This window comes from Apteryx mantelli, chromosome 12, assembly GCF_036417845.1.
Source record: "Apteryx mantelli isolate bAptMan1 chromosome 12, bAptMan1.hap1, whole genome shotgun sequence".
NCBI lineage: Eukaryota > Metazoa > Chordata > Aves > Apterygiformes > Apterygidae > Apteryx > Apteryx mantelli.
Genome location: NC_089989.1, coordinates 17,459,418 through 17,471,297, shown reverse-complemented (window position 1 = coordinate 17,471,297; position 11,880 = coordinate 17,459,418). Strand labels below are relative to the sequence as shown.

General features: G+C 71.7%; 1 protein-coding gene across 1 annotated transcript; it reads right to left on the bottom strand.

Moving 5' to 3' along the window:
• Positions 1-134: 134 nt before the first annotated feature.
• On the bottom strand, positions 135-11,728 carry LOC106489385 (laminin subunit beta-2-like). The gene is made up of 33 exons (XM_067303386.1): positions 11,655-11,728; positions 11,052-11,221; positions 10,815-10,950; positions 10,559-10,632; positions 10,282-10,470; positions 9,481-9,544; positions 8,540-8,742; positions 8,319-8,439; positions 7,763-7,951; positions 7,513-7,692; positions 7,299-7,411; positions 7,097-7,176; positions 6,865-7,000; positions 6,567-6,722; positions 6,332-6,459; positions 6,132-6,252; positions 5,778-5,970; positions 5,557-5,700; positions 5,220-5,451; positions 4,971-5,134; positions 4,658-4,882; positions 4,131-4,345; positions 3,945-4,041; positions 3,494-3,866; positions 3,237-3,421; positions 2,905-3,146; positions 2,634-2,837; positions 2,410-2,554; positions 1,872-2,079; positions 1,635-1,776; positions 754-930; positions 501-660; positions 135-415 (listed from the first exon to the last, which is right to left on the bottom strand). The coding sequence occupies exons 1-33, from the start codon at positions 11,695-11,697 to the stop codon at positions 279-281; spliced, it is 5,346 nt and encodes a 1,781-aa protein (XP_067159487.1). The 5' UTR covers positions 11,698-11,728; the 3' UTR covers positions 135-278.
• Between the last annotated feature and the right edge of the window lie 152 nt (positions 11,729-11,880).

Sequence of the window (11,880 nt, the reverse complement as noted above, 5' to 3'; positions counted from 1 at the left end):
AGCCAGCTCCCAGCCCCACAGCATGTCACCCTGCCCGCAGCATGTCCCTGACCCCCAGTGCCCCACACCCAGCCTGGGGCAGCACCAGGACCAGCGGAGCCCGCGCACCGATGGCCGTCGCAGGGACGCAGGTAGCCTCGTGCTGTAGCTTTATTCACAGGCGCGAGCGGTGCCGCGGGGACCCGGTGCACCCCGTGCACCCCATGCCCGCTGCCCCGGCGGCACAGGGGCAGGGACACGGCCCTGTGGGGCGGGCAGGGGTCCGGCCAGCGCAGCCCTCACTGGCAGGTGTTGTAGATCTGGACCTGCTGGTTGATGGTGGCCAAGATGTCCCTCATCCTGGCCTCCAGCCCGTCCAGCTGGGCCGCCTTGGCGTCCAGCACCCGCTCGTTCTGCTCGTAGGTCTCCTCCAGTGCTGGGGAGACGGGGAAGGACAGGGGTCAGCATGGCGCCGCCGGCCCGGCCCCTGGCCCTGCGCCCGGCCCCGGCCCCCTCCTCACCTCGGAGGCGCTGGAGCTTGCTCTGCGCCTCGTGCAGCAGCCCAGCGGCCTCGGCGCGCAGCTGGTCCGCCCGGCTCCCTGCCTGCAGCGCGCCCTGCGCCCGGTGCTGCACCAGCTCCTGCACCGTCTGGTACCGGTCCCGCAGGTGCCCCTCCAGCAGCTGCCACGAGAGAGGGGAGCATCAGCGGCGCCGCCACTGTCACTGCCCCCCGGCCCTGCTGCACATCCCCTGGCCGCCCCCTCATTCGCTTGCCTGCTTGGCCTCGTTGGCTCGGTCCTGCGCGCCACCCGCCGTGTCTTTGGCTCGCGCGGCCACCAGGCTGTTGTTGGCTCGCTTCACCTTCAGGGCGTCCACCTGCCGGTCCAGGAGCCCGACCCGCTCCATGGCGCTGGCCAGCTGCTGCTCCGCGTTTGCCGTCTGGGCCTGGATCTGGGCACCAGCATCAGCACCATCAGGGTGCCCGTGTGGTGGCGATGGACTCCACCAGGGTGTCCATGCAGCAGGAACGGACACCGTCAGGGTGCCCATGCAGGAGGGACAGACACCGCCAGGGTGTCCACAGACCAAGGATGGACACCGTCAGGGAACCCGCACAGTGGGGAAGGACACCATGACGTTGCCCACATGGTGGGGACCGATGGCATGAGGGTGTGCCCCATGGCAGGAACAGATGCCGCCATGGTGCCCACATGGTGGGAATGGATACTGTCAGGGTGTCTGTGTAGCAGGGACAGACACCATCAGGTTGCCCATAGGCCAAAGATGGACACTACCAGGGTGCCCACATGGTAGGGAAGGACACCATGAGGTTGCCCACGTGGTGGGGACCAATACCATTAGGGTGCCCCATGGCAGGGATGGACATTGCAAAGGTGCCCATAGACCAAGGACAGACATTGTCAGGAAGCTCACACTGTGGACAACGACACCACGAGATTGCCCGCATGGTGGGGACCGATGGCATGAGGTTGCCCACATGGTGGGGACTGATGGCATAAGGGTGTCCCAGAGCTGGGACGGACACTGCCAAGGTATCCACGTGCCAGAGACATCAGGGCTCCTGGGCGGTGGGGACAGAGCTTCACTCATTCCTGCGGGATGGAGGCAGCGGGGAGCTGGGAGGAGACCCTTACCGCGCCGAGCGCTCTCTCGCTGTGCTGGATGTCGCCGGTGGCACTGCGGAGGGCGTGCTCAGCCATGCCCTGGGCTCGCTGCGCCTCCTCCAGCGCCTGCCGCACCGCCTCGGCCGTGCTCCTCACGCCCTCTGCCCGCGACCTGCAGCCGGGGCAGCCATGGCCTCAGCGCCCGCTGGAGCCAGGGTCTCCGGCGGGGCTGTGTCCCCCTGGCGCGCATCCCGGCCCCGCACTCACCTGGCCCTCTGGGCGTCCTGTAGCAGCTGCCCGGCCTGGCGCACGTCGCCGGCTGTCTGCTCCAGGATGGCGTCCACGCTGGCCAGGCCGCGCACCCGCGCCTTGATCTCCTCGGCCAGCCGGTGGATCTGGGCCGGCGAGGCAGGGAGCGACAGCTCCAGCACCCGGCTGGCCACCACCTCGATGCTCTCGGGGTCAGCCCCCTCCTCTGTGGGCAGGAGCCGTCAGTGCTGCGCGGTGCCCAGGGGCAGAGGGGCACAGGCTCGGGGACACCACGGAGGGTTGGGGACACCCAGAAGGCACAGGCGGACAGGGGAGGCGATGCCAGGCGGCGGGGAGGGCAGCATGGAGCAGGGGTGCGGGGGCAACGGGGGATTTTGGAGCAGTGCTGGGGCTGTGCTGTGCGATGCAGCGGAGGGCTGTACGGTCCACATGCAGTGCAGGGGCCGTGCAGTGCAACGCGGTGCCGTGCAAGGCGGTGCAGGGCCATGCAGCGCCGGGCTGGGGCCGCCGGCCCCCGCAGCGTGCCAGCACTCACGGCTCAGGAAGGCCTTGACGTGGCTGATGAGCTCCCGCAGCTCCTTGTTGGAGCGCTCCACACGGGCCCTGGTCTGGTTCGCCTTGTCCAGGGCCACCTGTGCCCGGAGTCGGGCCTCATCCGCCTTCCCCTTGGCCTCGGCCACCTGGGCGGGGGGCAGAGACCCTCAGCGCCCGGCGGGCACGGCCATGCAGCCCAGTGCCCACCGGCCCCGTGGCACGCACCTTGTGGGAGAGCTGGGCCACGTCACTGGCGGCCCGCTGCAGCTCCTCCTGGGCATGGCGTGCCCGGTCCAGCGCGCTGTCAGCCGTGGACACAGCTCCACTGCAGCTCAGGCCCCCGCAGTGCCGTCCCCCGTCCTCGTCCCGGCACCCGGCTCCTCCGCAAGGGCTCTCAGAGCAGGGCACGTTGGCCGTGGCCCCGCACACCTGCAAGGCAGTGCAGGCTCGAGGCGGCTCTGGGCGCCGTCCCCGGTCCCTGTCCTGTGTCCCTCACCTTCTCATTGAGTGGGTGCAGGCTCAGCGCCTGTGCCCGCGCTGCCAGCTCTGTCAGCGCCCGCCGGCTGGCTGCGTTGTGCCGGTTGAAGTCATCCCGGTGGCTGGCCAGGAGCTGCTCTGCGCGGTGCCGCGTGGCTGCCGAGGTGCTCGTGGGGCCGTGAGGGGTGCGGGTGGCGGCGTCCACACGGCGCTCGGCCTCCCGCGACTCCGCGTGGGACTGGCGGATGCTGTCGTAGGCTCCTGAGGGGTGGCACAGGCGCTGTGAGACCCCTGGTCGTGGCTCTGCCACCCCAGCACAGCCCCCAGCACGGGGCTCCCAGCACGGCTCACCGAGGAAGTTGGAGGTCTTGAGGGCGTGCAGGCGCTGGCCCAGCTCCCGCACGCTGTGGTTGAGGGCGCGGGCACCCCGGTCCACGGTGTTCAGCACGTGGCTGGCGTTGAAGTTGGCGTCCTGCGTGGCCGTCAGCTTGCCCTCCAGCTGCGTCAGCCTCTCCGTGGCCTCCCCTATCTGCTGCCTGCGGGGCAAAGGGGGTGAAAACCCGCCCCCAGGGCCGCCCCAGGGACCCGCGCCCAGCGCCGGTGCTCACCGCAGCCCGTCCACGGTGCGCATCAGGTGGGTGGCAGCAGCCGCCGTGGCGTTGCGGGCGGCGACGATGGCCTGCATGGTGGCCAGGCTCTCCTGCAGCCGGCGGAAAGTGCCCTCGAAGGCGCCAGCAGCGCCGGTGTGCTGCAGGAGGCTGGCCCGCTGCGCCAGCGCCCGGGTGCGGGCAGCCAGGTCCTGCACCACGCGGTCCCAGTCCCCGAAGCAGGGGTGGCAGGGCTGGCAGGCAGGGAAGGCACCAGCAAAGCCCCGGGCGCACTGGTCGCAGCGGACGCCCGAGATGCCGGGCCGGCAGTCGCAGTGCCCACTGCCGCGGTGGCACTGGGTGCTGGCAACGCCGTGGGGGTCACAGTCGCAGGCTGCAGGGAGACCGGGTGTCAGGGTGCCGCGGGGCTCGGCGGGGTGGCCAGTCCCCCCGCACCAGCTCCGGCTCTCACCTCGGCACTGCTGCCGCGGGTCGCCCCAGTGGTTCTCCTGGCAGTCGGTGCAGGTCCGGCCACCGAAGCCCGGCCGGCACGAGCACTGCCCTGTGAACTGAAAGACATGGCGAGGCCGAGGCTGGCACCGCTGCCACATGCCCCTGGCCCCTGGTGCCCCCGGTGCCCATCCCCAGGGCATCTCACCTGGTTGCAGGCGGGCACCAGGGCATGCTGGGGGTGGCAGGCGCAGGGCTCGCAGCCCTGCCCGCTGCCCAGGTTCCAGAAGTTGGGGCTGCAGCGGTCGCAGCTCTGGCCCTCCACGTGGGGCAGGCAGCGGCACTGCCCGCTGCGCCCATCGCACTGGCACTGCTGCGGCCCGCAGGTGCTGGGGTCGGTGCCCAGCACGTTGCAGGAGCAACCTGGAACCGGATGGGTGCTGAGTACCGAGTGGAGACGGGACAGGGATGGGGGTGGAGATGGGATGAGAACAGGATGGGGACAGAGACAGGACGGGGATGGTGACGGGATAGGGATGGGGGCAGGATGGGCATGGGATGGGCACAGGGTGACAGTGCTGGGGCTGGGCAGAGGACCAGAGCAAGGCAGGGCCACAGAGACCCCCCTGCAGCGTGCACGGGCAGGGGGCAGCCACAGGTGTGCAGGGTCCCTGGGGACGCGCGGGGCCCTGGAGCGGAGCTGGAAGCAGGGCTGTGGGCAGCGCAGGTACTCACGCCTGCAGCTGTGCCGCGTGGCGTCCCCGTAGTAGCCGGGCTGGCACTCGGCGCAGTGGGGCCCCGCTGTGTTGTAGAGGCAGCGCAGGCAGCGCCCCGTGCGCCGGTCGCAGGCCTCTGGGTCGGTCATGTCGATGTTGTTGTGGCACTGGCAGGGCAGGCAGCGCCCGCCGAGCTGCAGCGGGTCCCCATAGTACCCGGGCGCACACTCGTCACAGCGGGGACCTGCCGGCACAGGGAGCTGGGCAGTGCCCAGAGCTGGGGCTGGGGACCCCCGGCTGCCACCTCGGGTGCCCTGAGGGCTGGCACCCACCTGTGTACCCGGGGCTGCAGTGGCAGACGACCTGCTGGGACTGCCTGTCCTGGTGGCAGGAGGCGGCGAAGTGGCGGCTGCTGCTGGGCCCCTCGGGGCAGGGGCAGGGCCGGCAGTACTGGCCCGAGCCCAGCGCCGGGTTCCCGAAGTGCCCAGCCGCGCACCTGGGGACAGGTGGTGAGCGGGGGCTGGGGCTGCCGGCGGCACCGTGCCCCGGCCTGGGAACGTGCCCCGTGGCACCCTGCTTACCGCTGGCACCTCTCGCCATCCGTGTGGTCGCGGCAGTGCAGGCAGCTGCCTGTGCGGGGGTCGCAGTCCTCGGCGTGCCCGTTGCACTGGCAGGGCCGGCAGGCGGGAAAGCCCCAGTGGCCTGGCTGGCAGCGGTCACAGCGCAGCCCGTGGGCGCCCTCGCGGCAGGCGCACTGCCCCGTGGCGCTGTCACAGACGGTGCTCACCGACCCCTCGCTGCTGCACTGGCATGCTGCAAGGCAGGGTGCCGAGAGTGTCTGCCCCGGGGATGCCACCACGGAGCATCCTTCCCCGCACGTCCCTGCGGAACCGCCCCGCTCCTCCTCAGGCCACTCACCTCGGCACCCGCCAGGCCCGAAGCCGAAGGTGCCCGGGGAGCAGCGGTGGCAGCGGCGTCCCACCACGTTGGCTTTGCACTGGCACTGCCCGCCCTGGGGCCGGCACTCGGCGCTGAGTGAGCCCTGGGGGTCGCAGAGGCAGGCTGCGGGCAGAGCGTGGTGTGAGCGCGGCGGCCCCGGTGCTGTGGGGCGCGCGTGCGGGGAGCGGGGCCGTACTCACGCAGCGCCCCGTCGTGCAGGATGGCTGACAGGCTGCTGAGGAGGCTGGAGCACGGCTCGGCCACGGGCGACGGCCCCACGGCGTGGAAGTGCTGGGCGCAACGGTACCGCTCGAAGGTCTCCCGACGCCCCATGGCGCTGGGGTCGCCCGCGATGAACATCTCCAGGGAGGAGTGACGGGGCAGGAGCACCAGCTGGGGGGACAGGGAATCAGGACACCATGCTCATCTCTCCCCTCATCCCCTGCGGATGCGCCCTGTGCACAACCCAGCCACCTCGGGCACCCTGCATGGCACCCACAGCCAGGTGCCCCACTGGGGGCTGCCCCTCATCCTGTTGTCCGGACGCCCCTCACCGAGTCGATGAGCACGCTGGTGGTGGGCGGCTCTTGCCGGGCCGTGGCGCAGCCCAGCTCCAGGCGGAAGGTGTAGGAGACGCCCTGCTCCAGGCAGACGGGCTGGGGCAGCACCACGTACCTGTGGGGCAGCAGAAGGGAGGCACAGGCAGCTGGGTGCCTCCTGCCCCCCCAGCTCCCCACGCAGCTGGGGCACTCACCTGGCACCAGACGGGAGGCTGGTGGAGAGCTGGTCATCGGCCGGGATGGTGTTTCCACAGGGGCTGCTGGCGGAGACGGGGCTGGGGCGCAGCACCCGCAGCCTCACCTCCTTCCAGGGCTCTGGGTGCTGCAGGCAGAGAACAGGGCAATCGCTGCACCGAAAGCCTCGCCGGCCAGGGCTGCCCGCAGCCCCTCGGTCAGGAGCACAGCTCAGCCTCCCCAGCCGGGGCTCACCTGGGGCTCGTAGCGGATGACCACGTCGTACTCCATGGAGAAGGGCACGTTGCCCACGTGAAACTCCACCAAGCTGCCCTCCAGCACGCGGGCAAACCCCGTCCCTGTCCACGAGGCCGGGCGGCCCGCGGGGGGCTCACGCTCCACCACCGAACCCTGGTGCAAGGGGCAGTCGTGAGACGTGACCCCGCAGGGTGCCTTGGCTGCAGGCATCCCTCCGCCCCGCCACCCCGCTGCAGGAGAGGGTGCCCACCGGCCTGGGGACCCTGCGGCCCCCAGGAACAGCTTTGCCCCTCACCTGCTGCAGCTGGGCATCCTCAGCCTCGTAGGTGTAGTGGTCCAGGTTGATGCGGTAGAAACCAGGCTCCACCTGGCCGCACTGCCGTCCAACCATGTGGCTGCGGCACCGGCACTGCCCCGTCTCCACGGCACACCTGGCACGCCGACGGCACCATCAGCGCCAAGCCCTGGCGCTCCCCGGGGCCGCATGCCGGCAGGGTGCCCCGCTGCTGCCCCCGGCCCCAACTTACAGGTTGTTGCGGGCACCTCCCAAGTCACAGTTGCAGGGCCGGCACCCCGGGAGGTCGTGGCTCAGCGCCCAGTGCTCGGGCTGCAGGGAGTGAGAGCGTCAGTGAGCACCTGGCTCCAGCGCCGTGTCCCCGAGCACCGGGCACGGTCCCCAGGCAGCCGTGCAAGCAGCCGTGCACGGTCCCCGGGCATAGCCCCACTCACCAGGCACTGGTCGCAGTTGCGCCCAGTCACCAGCCGCTTGCAGAGACAGTCGCCACTGACAGGGTCGCACCGGCTGCCCTCGGCCACAGTGCCACGGGGGTCACACTGGCACCCTGCGCAGAGAGCCAGCAGCGTCCGGCAGGGCCAAGCCATGTGCTGGGCCCCGGCGGGTGCCCCTGCACCCGTGGGAGCTGGCGCCGCCGGCGGTACCTACGCTGGCAGCCCTGCGGGTTGGTGGCGCTGAGCCCGAAGAAGCCGGGCTTGCAGCGGTCGCAGCGGGGGCCCCGCACGTGCTCCTTGCAGCGGCACTGCCCCGCGATGAGCCCCCGCGCCGGGTCGTCGGCAGCGTCGCACAGCCCGCCGTCCAGCGAGCCCGCCGGGTCGCAGTCGCAGGCTGCGGGCACAGGCAGGGTCAGCACCTGCGGCCGGCAGGGCACCCCGACGCCCCCAGCCCCGGCTCCCACCTCGGCACACCGCGGGGTCCCGCAGGTCCTTGCTGGGGTCCTTGTAGTAGAAGGGCTTGCAGAGGTGGCAGCGGCGGCCCATGGTGTTGTGCTGGCAGCCGTCGCACACGGCCCCGCTGGCGTTCCCCGTGGCCAGGTACACGGCCATGTCGAAGTGGCACCGCCGCGAGTGCTCGTTGCAGTCGCACCCTGCAGGGATGGCACCGCGGGGGGCATGCAGCACCCCGACCCCAAACCCCAAACCCGGCATGCAGCACCCTGACCCCAACCCCAAATCCAGCTCACAGCACCCTGACCCCCAAACCCTGGCGCAGACCAAAGGATCCCCAAACCCCAAACTATGGCATGCAGCACCCCCAATCCTCAAGGCCCCTCAAACCAGGGCATGCAGCACCCCAAACCCAAGCACAGCCTGCAAGACCCAACACCCCCAGACATGGCCTGCATGATCCCTATACCCCCCCAAACCACAGCCCAGCAGGCAGGACCCCCAAATCTCCTGGCACAGCGCAGCCGCCAGACCCTGCCCCAGGATCCCCACGCCGGCAGCACTCACGGCGGCAGGCGTTGGTGCTGCTGCCCTCGGCCGGGCGCCAGGGCAGGTCATGGTAGAAATCCTCGCAGCGCTCGCAGTTGAGGCCCTGCGTGTGGTGCTTGCAGACACAGCGGCCGTGCACCTGCCGGGACGCAGTGGTGAGGGGCGCAGGACTGGGAACCCAGGCCGCCCAGCTCCAGCGCGGCACAGTGGCAGGGCGCATGGGGCCAGGCTTGCCCTACCATGCCGTCGGCGGCGGCGGGGGCCCCGCTGAGCGGGGCGCACTCGGAGGCATGCCCGTAGCAGAAGCAGTTGCCGCGCAGCACCAGCTCGTAGAGCGCGTAGTAGTACTTCTCGCGGATCTCCCGCCGCGAGTCCAGCAGGTTGTCACCCAGCGTGTGCAGCTTGGTGAAGTTCACCCGCAGGTTGGTGACGCGCAGCAGGTCTGGGGACGGGGAGAGACCAGCGTCGGCACTGGGTGCCACACGGCCGGCTCCGGCAGCGCGTGCCCTGCATGGGCTGCATGCAGTCGGGTACAGGGGGGCATCGCCAGCCCAGGCCGGGAGCTCCCAGAGCAGCGGTTTGCATCCCGGGCCAGGGCAGGTTTGGGGGCTCTGGGCGCTGCCACTGGGGGTGCATGCAGCGGGGCAGCGCTGTGCACGGCAGGCACAACCTCGCGCTGCTCCGGTGCCCCGGCAGCACGGGACGGCTCCCCCGGGACCGCAGCTTCCCAGCAAGCCTGCCCTGCAGATTCCTCCCCTCCTCCTGCTCCCGGCCTAAATTTAGCCCTGTGTGGTTAACTCCCTCCATCTCGTGCCCGGCCCGGCCTGCAGCCTTTCCCACCACCGATCCCTTCCCGCTCAGCATTGGGGCTGGGCCCAGCTCTGGCACGGCCCAGCTGCCGGCGCGGCTGTCCCGGCGCTCCCCGCAGGCCCAGCCCTCTGCTCGGTGCCCTGCGCTCGCTCTGACGCAGCCTGGTCTTTAGCTGTTCCCACGGGCTGCAGCTCCCAGCGTGGCCCCTGCGGCTCCCGCGGGCCGGGGTGCAGGCGGGGGCCTGAGCCCCTGTCGGCTGGATCTGGCCCCAACTCCCACGGCAGAGCTCAGAGCTGGGGAGGAGCAGCCAAAATAGCTGCACCCAAAATAGAGCAGCCAGCCTGGAGCCCCTGAGCAGTCGGCGACTCACTCTGGATGTCGGGGCTGTAGGGGTCCGGGATGGGGATGGCAGGGTCCAGCACTCGGTAGATCACCTGCAAACACGGAGAAGGCAGAGAGGAAAGGGCAGACCAGGGGCAATCCCAATCTGTCCTGGCCCTGTGAGCCATGTGCATGCCCTACCCCGCTCCCATCCCATCCCAGCCCTGCGAGCTGTGTGCATGCCCTGCTCCGCTCCCATCCCATCCCATCCCATCCCATCCCATCCCTGCGAGCTGTGTGCATGCCCTGCTCCGCTCCTGCCTGGCCCTGTGAGCTGCGTGCATGCCCTACCCCACTCCCATCCCATCCCAGCCCATCCCTGCGAGCTGTGTGCATGCCCTGCTCCGCTCCCATCCCATCCCATCCCATCCCTACGAGCTGTGTGCATGCCCTGCTCCACTCCCATCCCGGCCCTACAAGCTGTGTGCATGCCCTGCTCCACTCCCATCCCATCCCATCCCTGCGAGCTGTGTGCATGCCCTGCTCCACTCCCATCCCGGCCCTACAAGCTGTGTGCATGCCCTGCTCCACTCCCATCCCATCCCATCCCTGCGAGCTGTGTGCATGCCCTGCTCCACTCCCATCCCGGCCCTACAAGCTGTGTGCATGCCCTGCTCCACTCCCATCCCATCCCATCCCTGCGAGCTGTGTGCATGTCCTGCTCCGCTCCCAGCCCATCCCTACAAGCTGTGTGCATGTCCTGCTCCGCTCCCATCCCCATGCGCCGCACGAGCCGAGCTGCAGCTGCCCACGTGCCGGCAGCGCCTGCGTCGCAGCCCCGGGCTCTCACCTCTCCCTCGGTGGAGGGCTCGATGTCAGAGTAGCGCGACTCACAGATGACGTCGTCGATGCGGCGCAGGGGGCCGCGGCGCACGTGGGGGAAGGCGGCCGCGCAGTCGTAGGCGAAGTAGCGGTACACCCGCCAGGTGCGCCCGAAGTCGGCCGAGCGCTCCACCAGCATGGCCGCGGGCCGGAAGGTCTGCGGGACACGAGGCTGCGACGGCGCCCCCGGCCCCGCAGCCACCAGCGGGGGCGAGGTGCAGCCCGGCGGCGCCCAGAAAACCCACCTTGAAGGTCATGATGAGGTGGGTGAAGTGGAACTCGGCCTCCAGGTCCAGCTGGATGCTGACGCGCTCCACGCCTGGGGGATGGCACGCCTGAGCCCCGGCGTCCCGCGCGCCGCCACCACCGCCACCGCCGCGCGGGCTGCAGCCGGCCGGGCTGGGGTGCGGCCGCGGCCGCGGCTGAGTCACGCTTCCTCTGCGTGGGCGGGCGGGCGGCAGGAATTGGGAGCCCCCCGGGAGCGCCGGCCGCCCCGCTCACCATTCTCCGCCTGCCACCAGGCTTTCTTGGGGCGGGGGGCGAAGGTGGTGACCACGTTCTCGATGCGGTGGCTGCCCGCGTTGCTCCGGGCGTCGTAGGGCCGCCGTGAGTCGCACACGAAGCACTTCTTCTCGTCCTGCCCGCGGCGGGGTGGGGGGGCTCAGCTGCGCCGCTGCAGCAGGGACACCCCCCCCCCCCCCCCGCTGGCGCGTCCCCAGCCCCCTCGAGCCTGCTCACCTGCAGGTGGCTGACGATGCAGTAGGGCTGGGGCCGCCGCAGCCCGCAGGTGGACGTGGCGTGGAGGCGCTGGGCTCGCCCCACCAGCAGGTCGCCCGTGGCCGGGTAGCAGCTGCCCTGGGCGCAGCCGTGGGGGGGGTCGGGCGCCTGGCCCAGGGCCCCCCCCAGCGCTGCGGGGGGCACGGGGCAGCTCAGGCCGGTGTGGGGGCTCGGTGGACGCCACGGGGGCACCGGGGGGGATGCGGGCCCGGCCGGCCGGGGGGCACCGAGGGCTGGGAGCGGGATGGGGGGGGGCAGCGGCCTTGGCGCTGCCGGGGCCTGGCTCGTCCGGTGCGGCCAGGCCGGACGCCCTCCCCCAGCTGCTGCGGCCGGGCGGCGGGGACGGGAACGCCACCGCCTCGGCGGGGCCCCTTCCGCGACCGCCCGGAAACACCGGCCGGGGCCTAGCCCCCCGCCGCCGCCGGGCCCGCTGCCAGCCCCGCGGGGCACCGCCGGGCGGAAAGGGGGGCGCGGGCGGGCAGCCCGCTCCCGCCGCCTCGACGCCCCGTCCTGCTGCAGCCCCGCTCGCCGGGACCCCCGGGACCCCGCTGGGGACACACTCACCGGCCACCAGCAGCGGCAGCAGCAGGGCGCGGGGGCTCCGCATCGCCGCGGCCGCCGGGGCGCGCTGTCGGGGCGCGCCGGGACGCAGCGGGCGCTGCCCGGGGGCGCTCGGGGTGCGGGGGCGCTGCCCGCGGGGGCGCACGGGGGGGCGGGCGCGGGGGCGCTCGGCAGGTGCCCGGCGGTCGCTTCCCGTCCCGTGTCCCGTGTCCCGTGTCCGTGCCCGTGT

What these genes read in the sequence shown, in the direction of transcription:
- LOC106489385 (XM_067303386.1), bottom strand. Translation starts at nt 11,697, where the DNA reads ATGCGGAGCCCCCGCGCCCTGCTGCTGCCGCTGCTGGTGGCCG. An exon ending in GCTGCCGCTGCTGGTGGCCG is followed by an intron (nt 11,222 to 11,654) that starts GTGAGTGTGTCC and finishes TGCCCCCCGCAG; the next exon opens with CGCTGGGGGGGGCCCTGGGC. An exon ending in CCTGCACGACGGGGCGCTGC is followed by an intron (nt 5,701 to 5,777) that starts GTGAGTACGGCC and finishes CTCTGCCCGCAG; the next exon opens with CCTGCCTCTGCGACCCCCAG.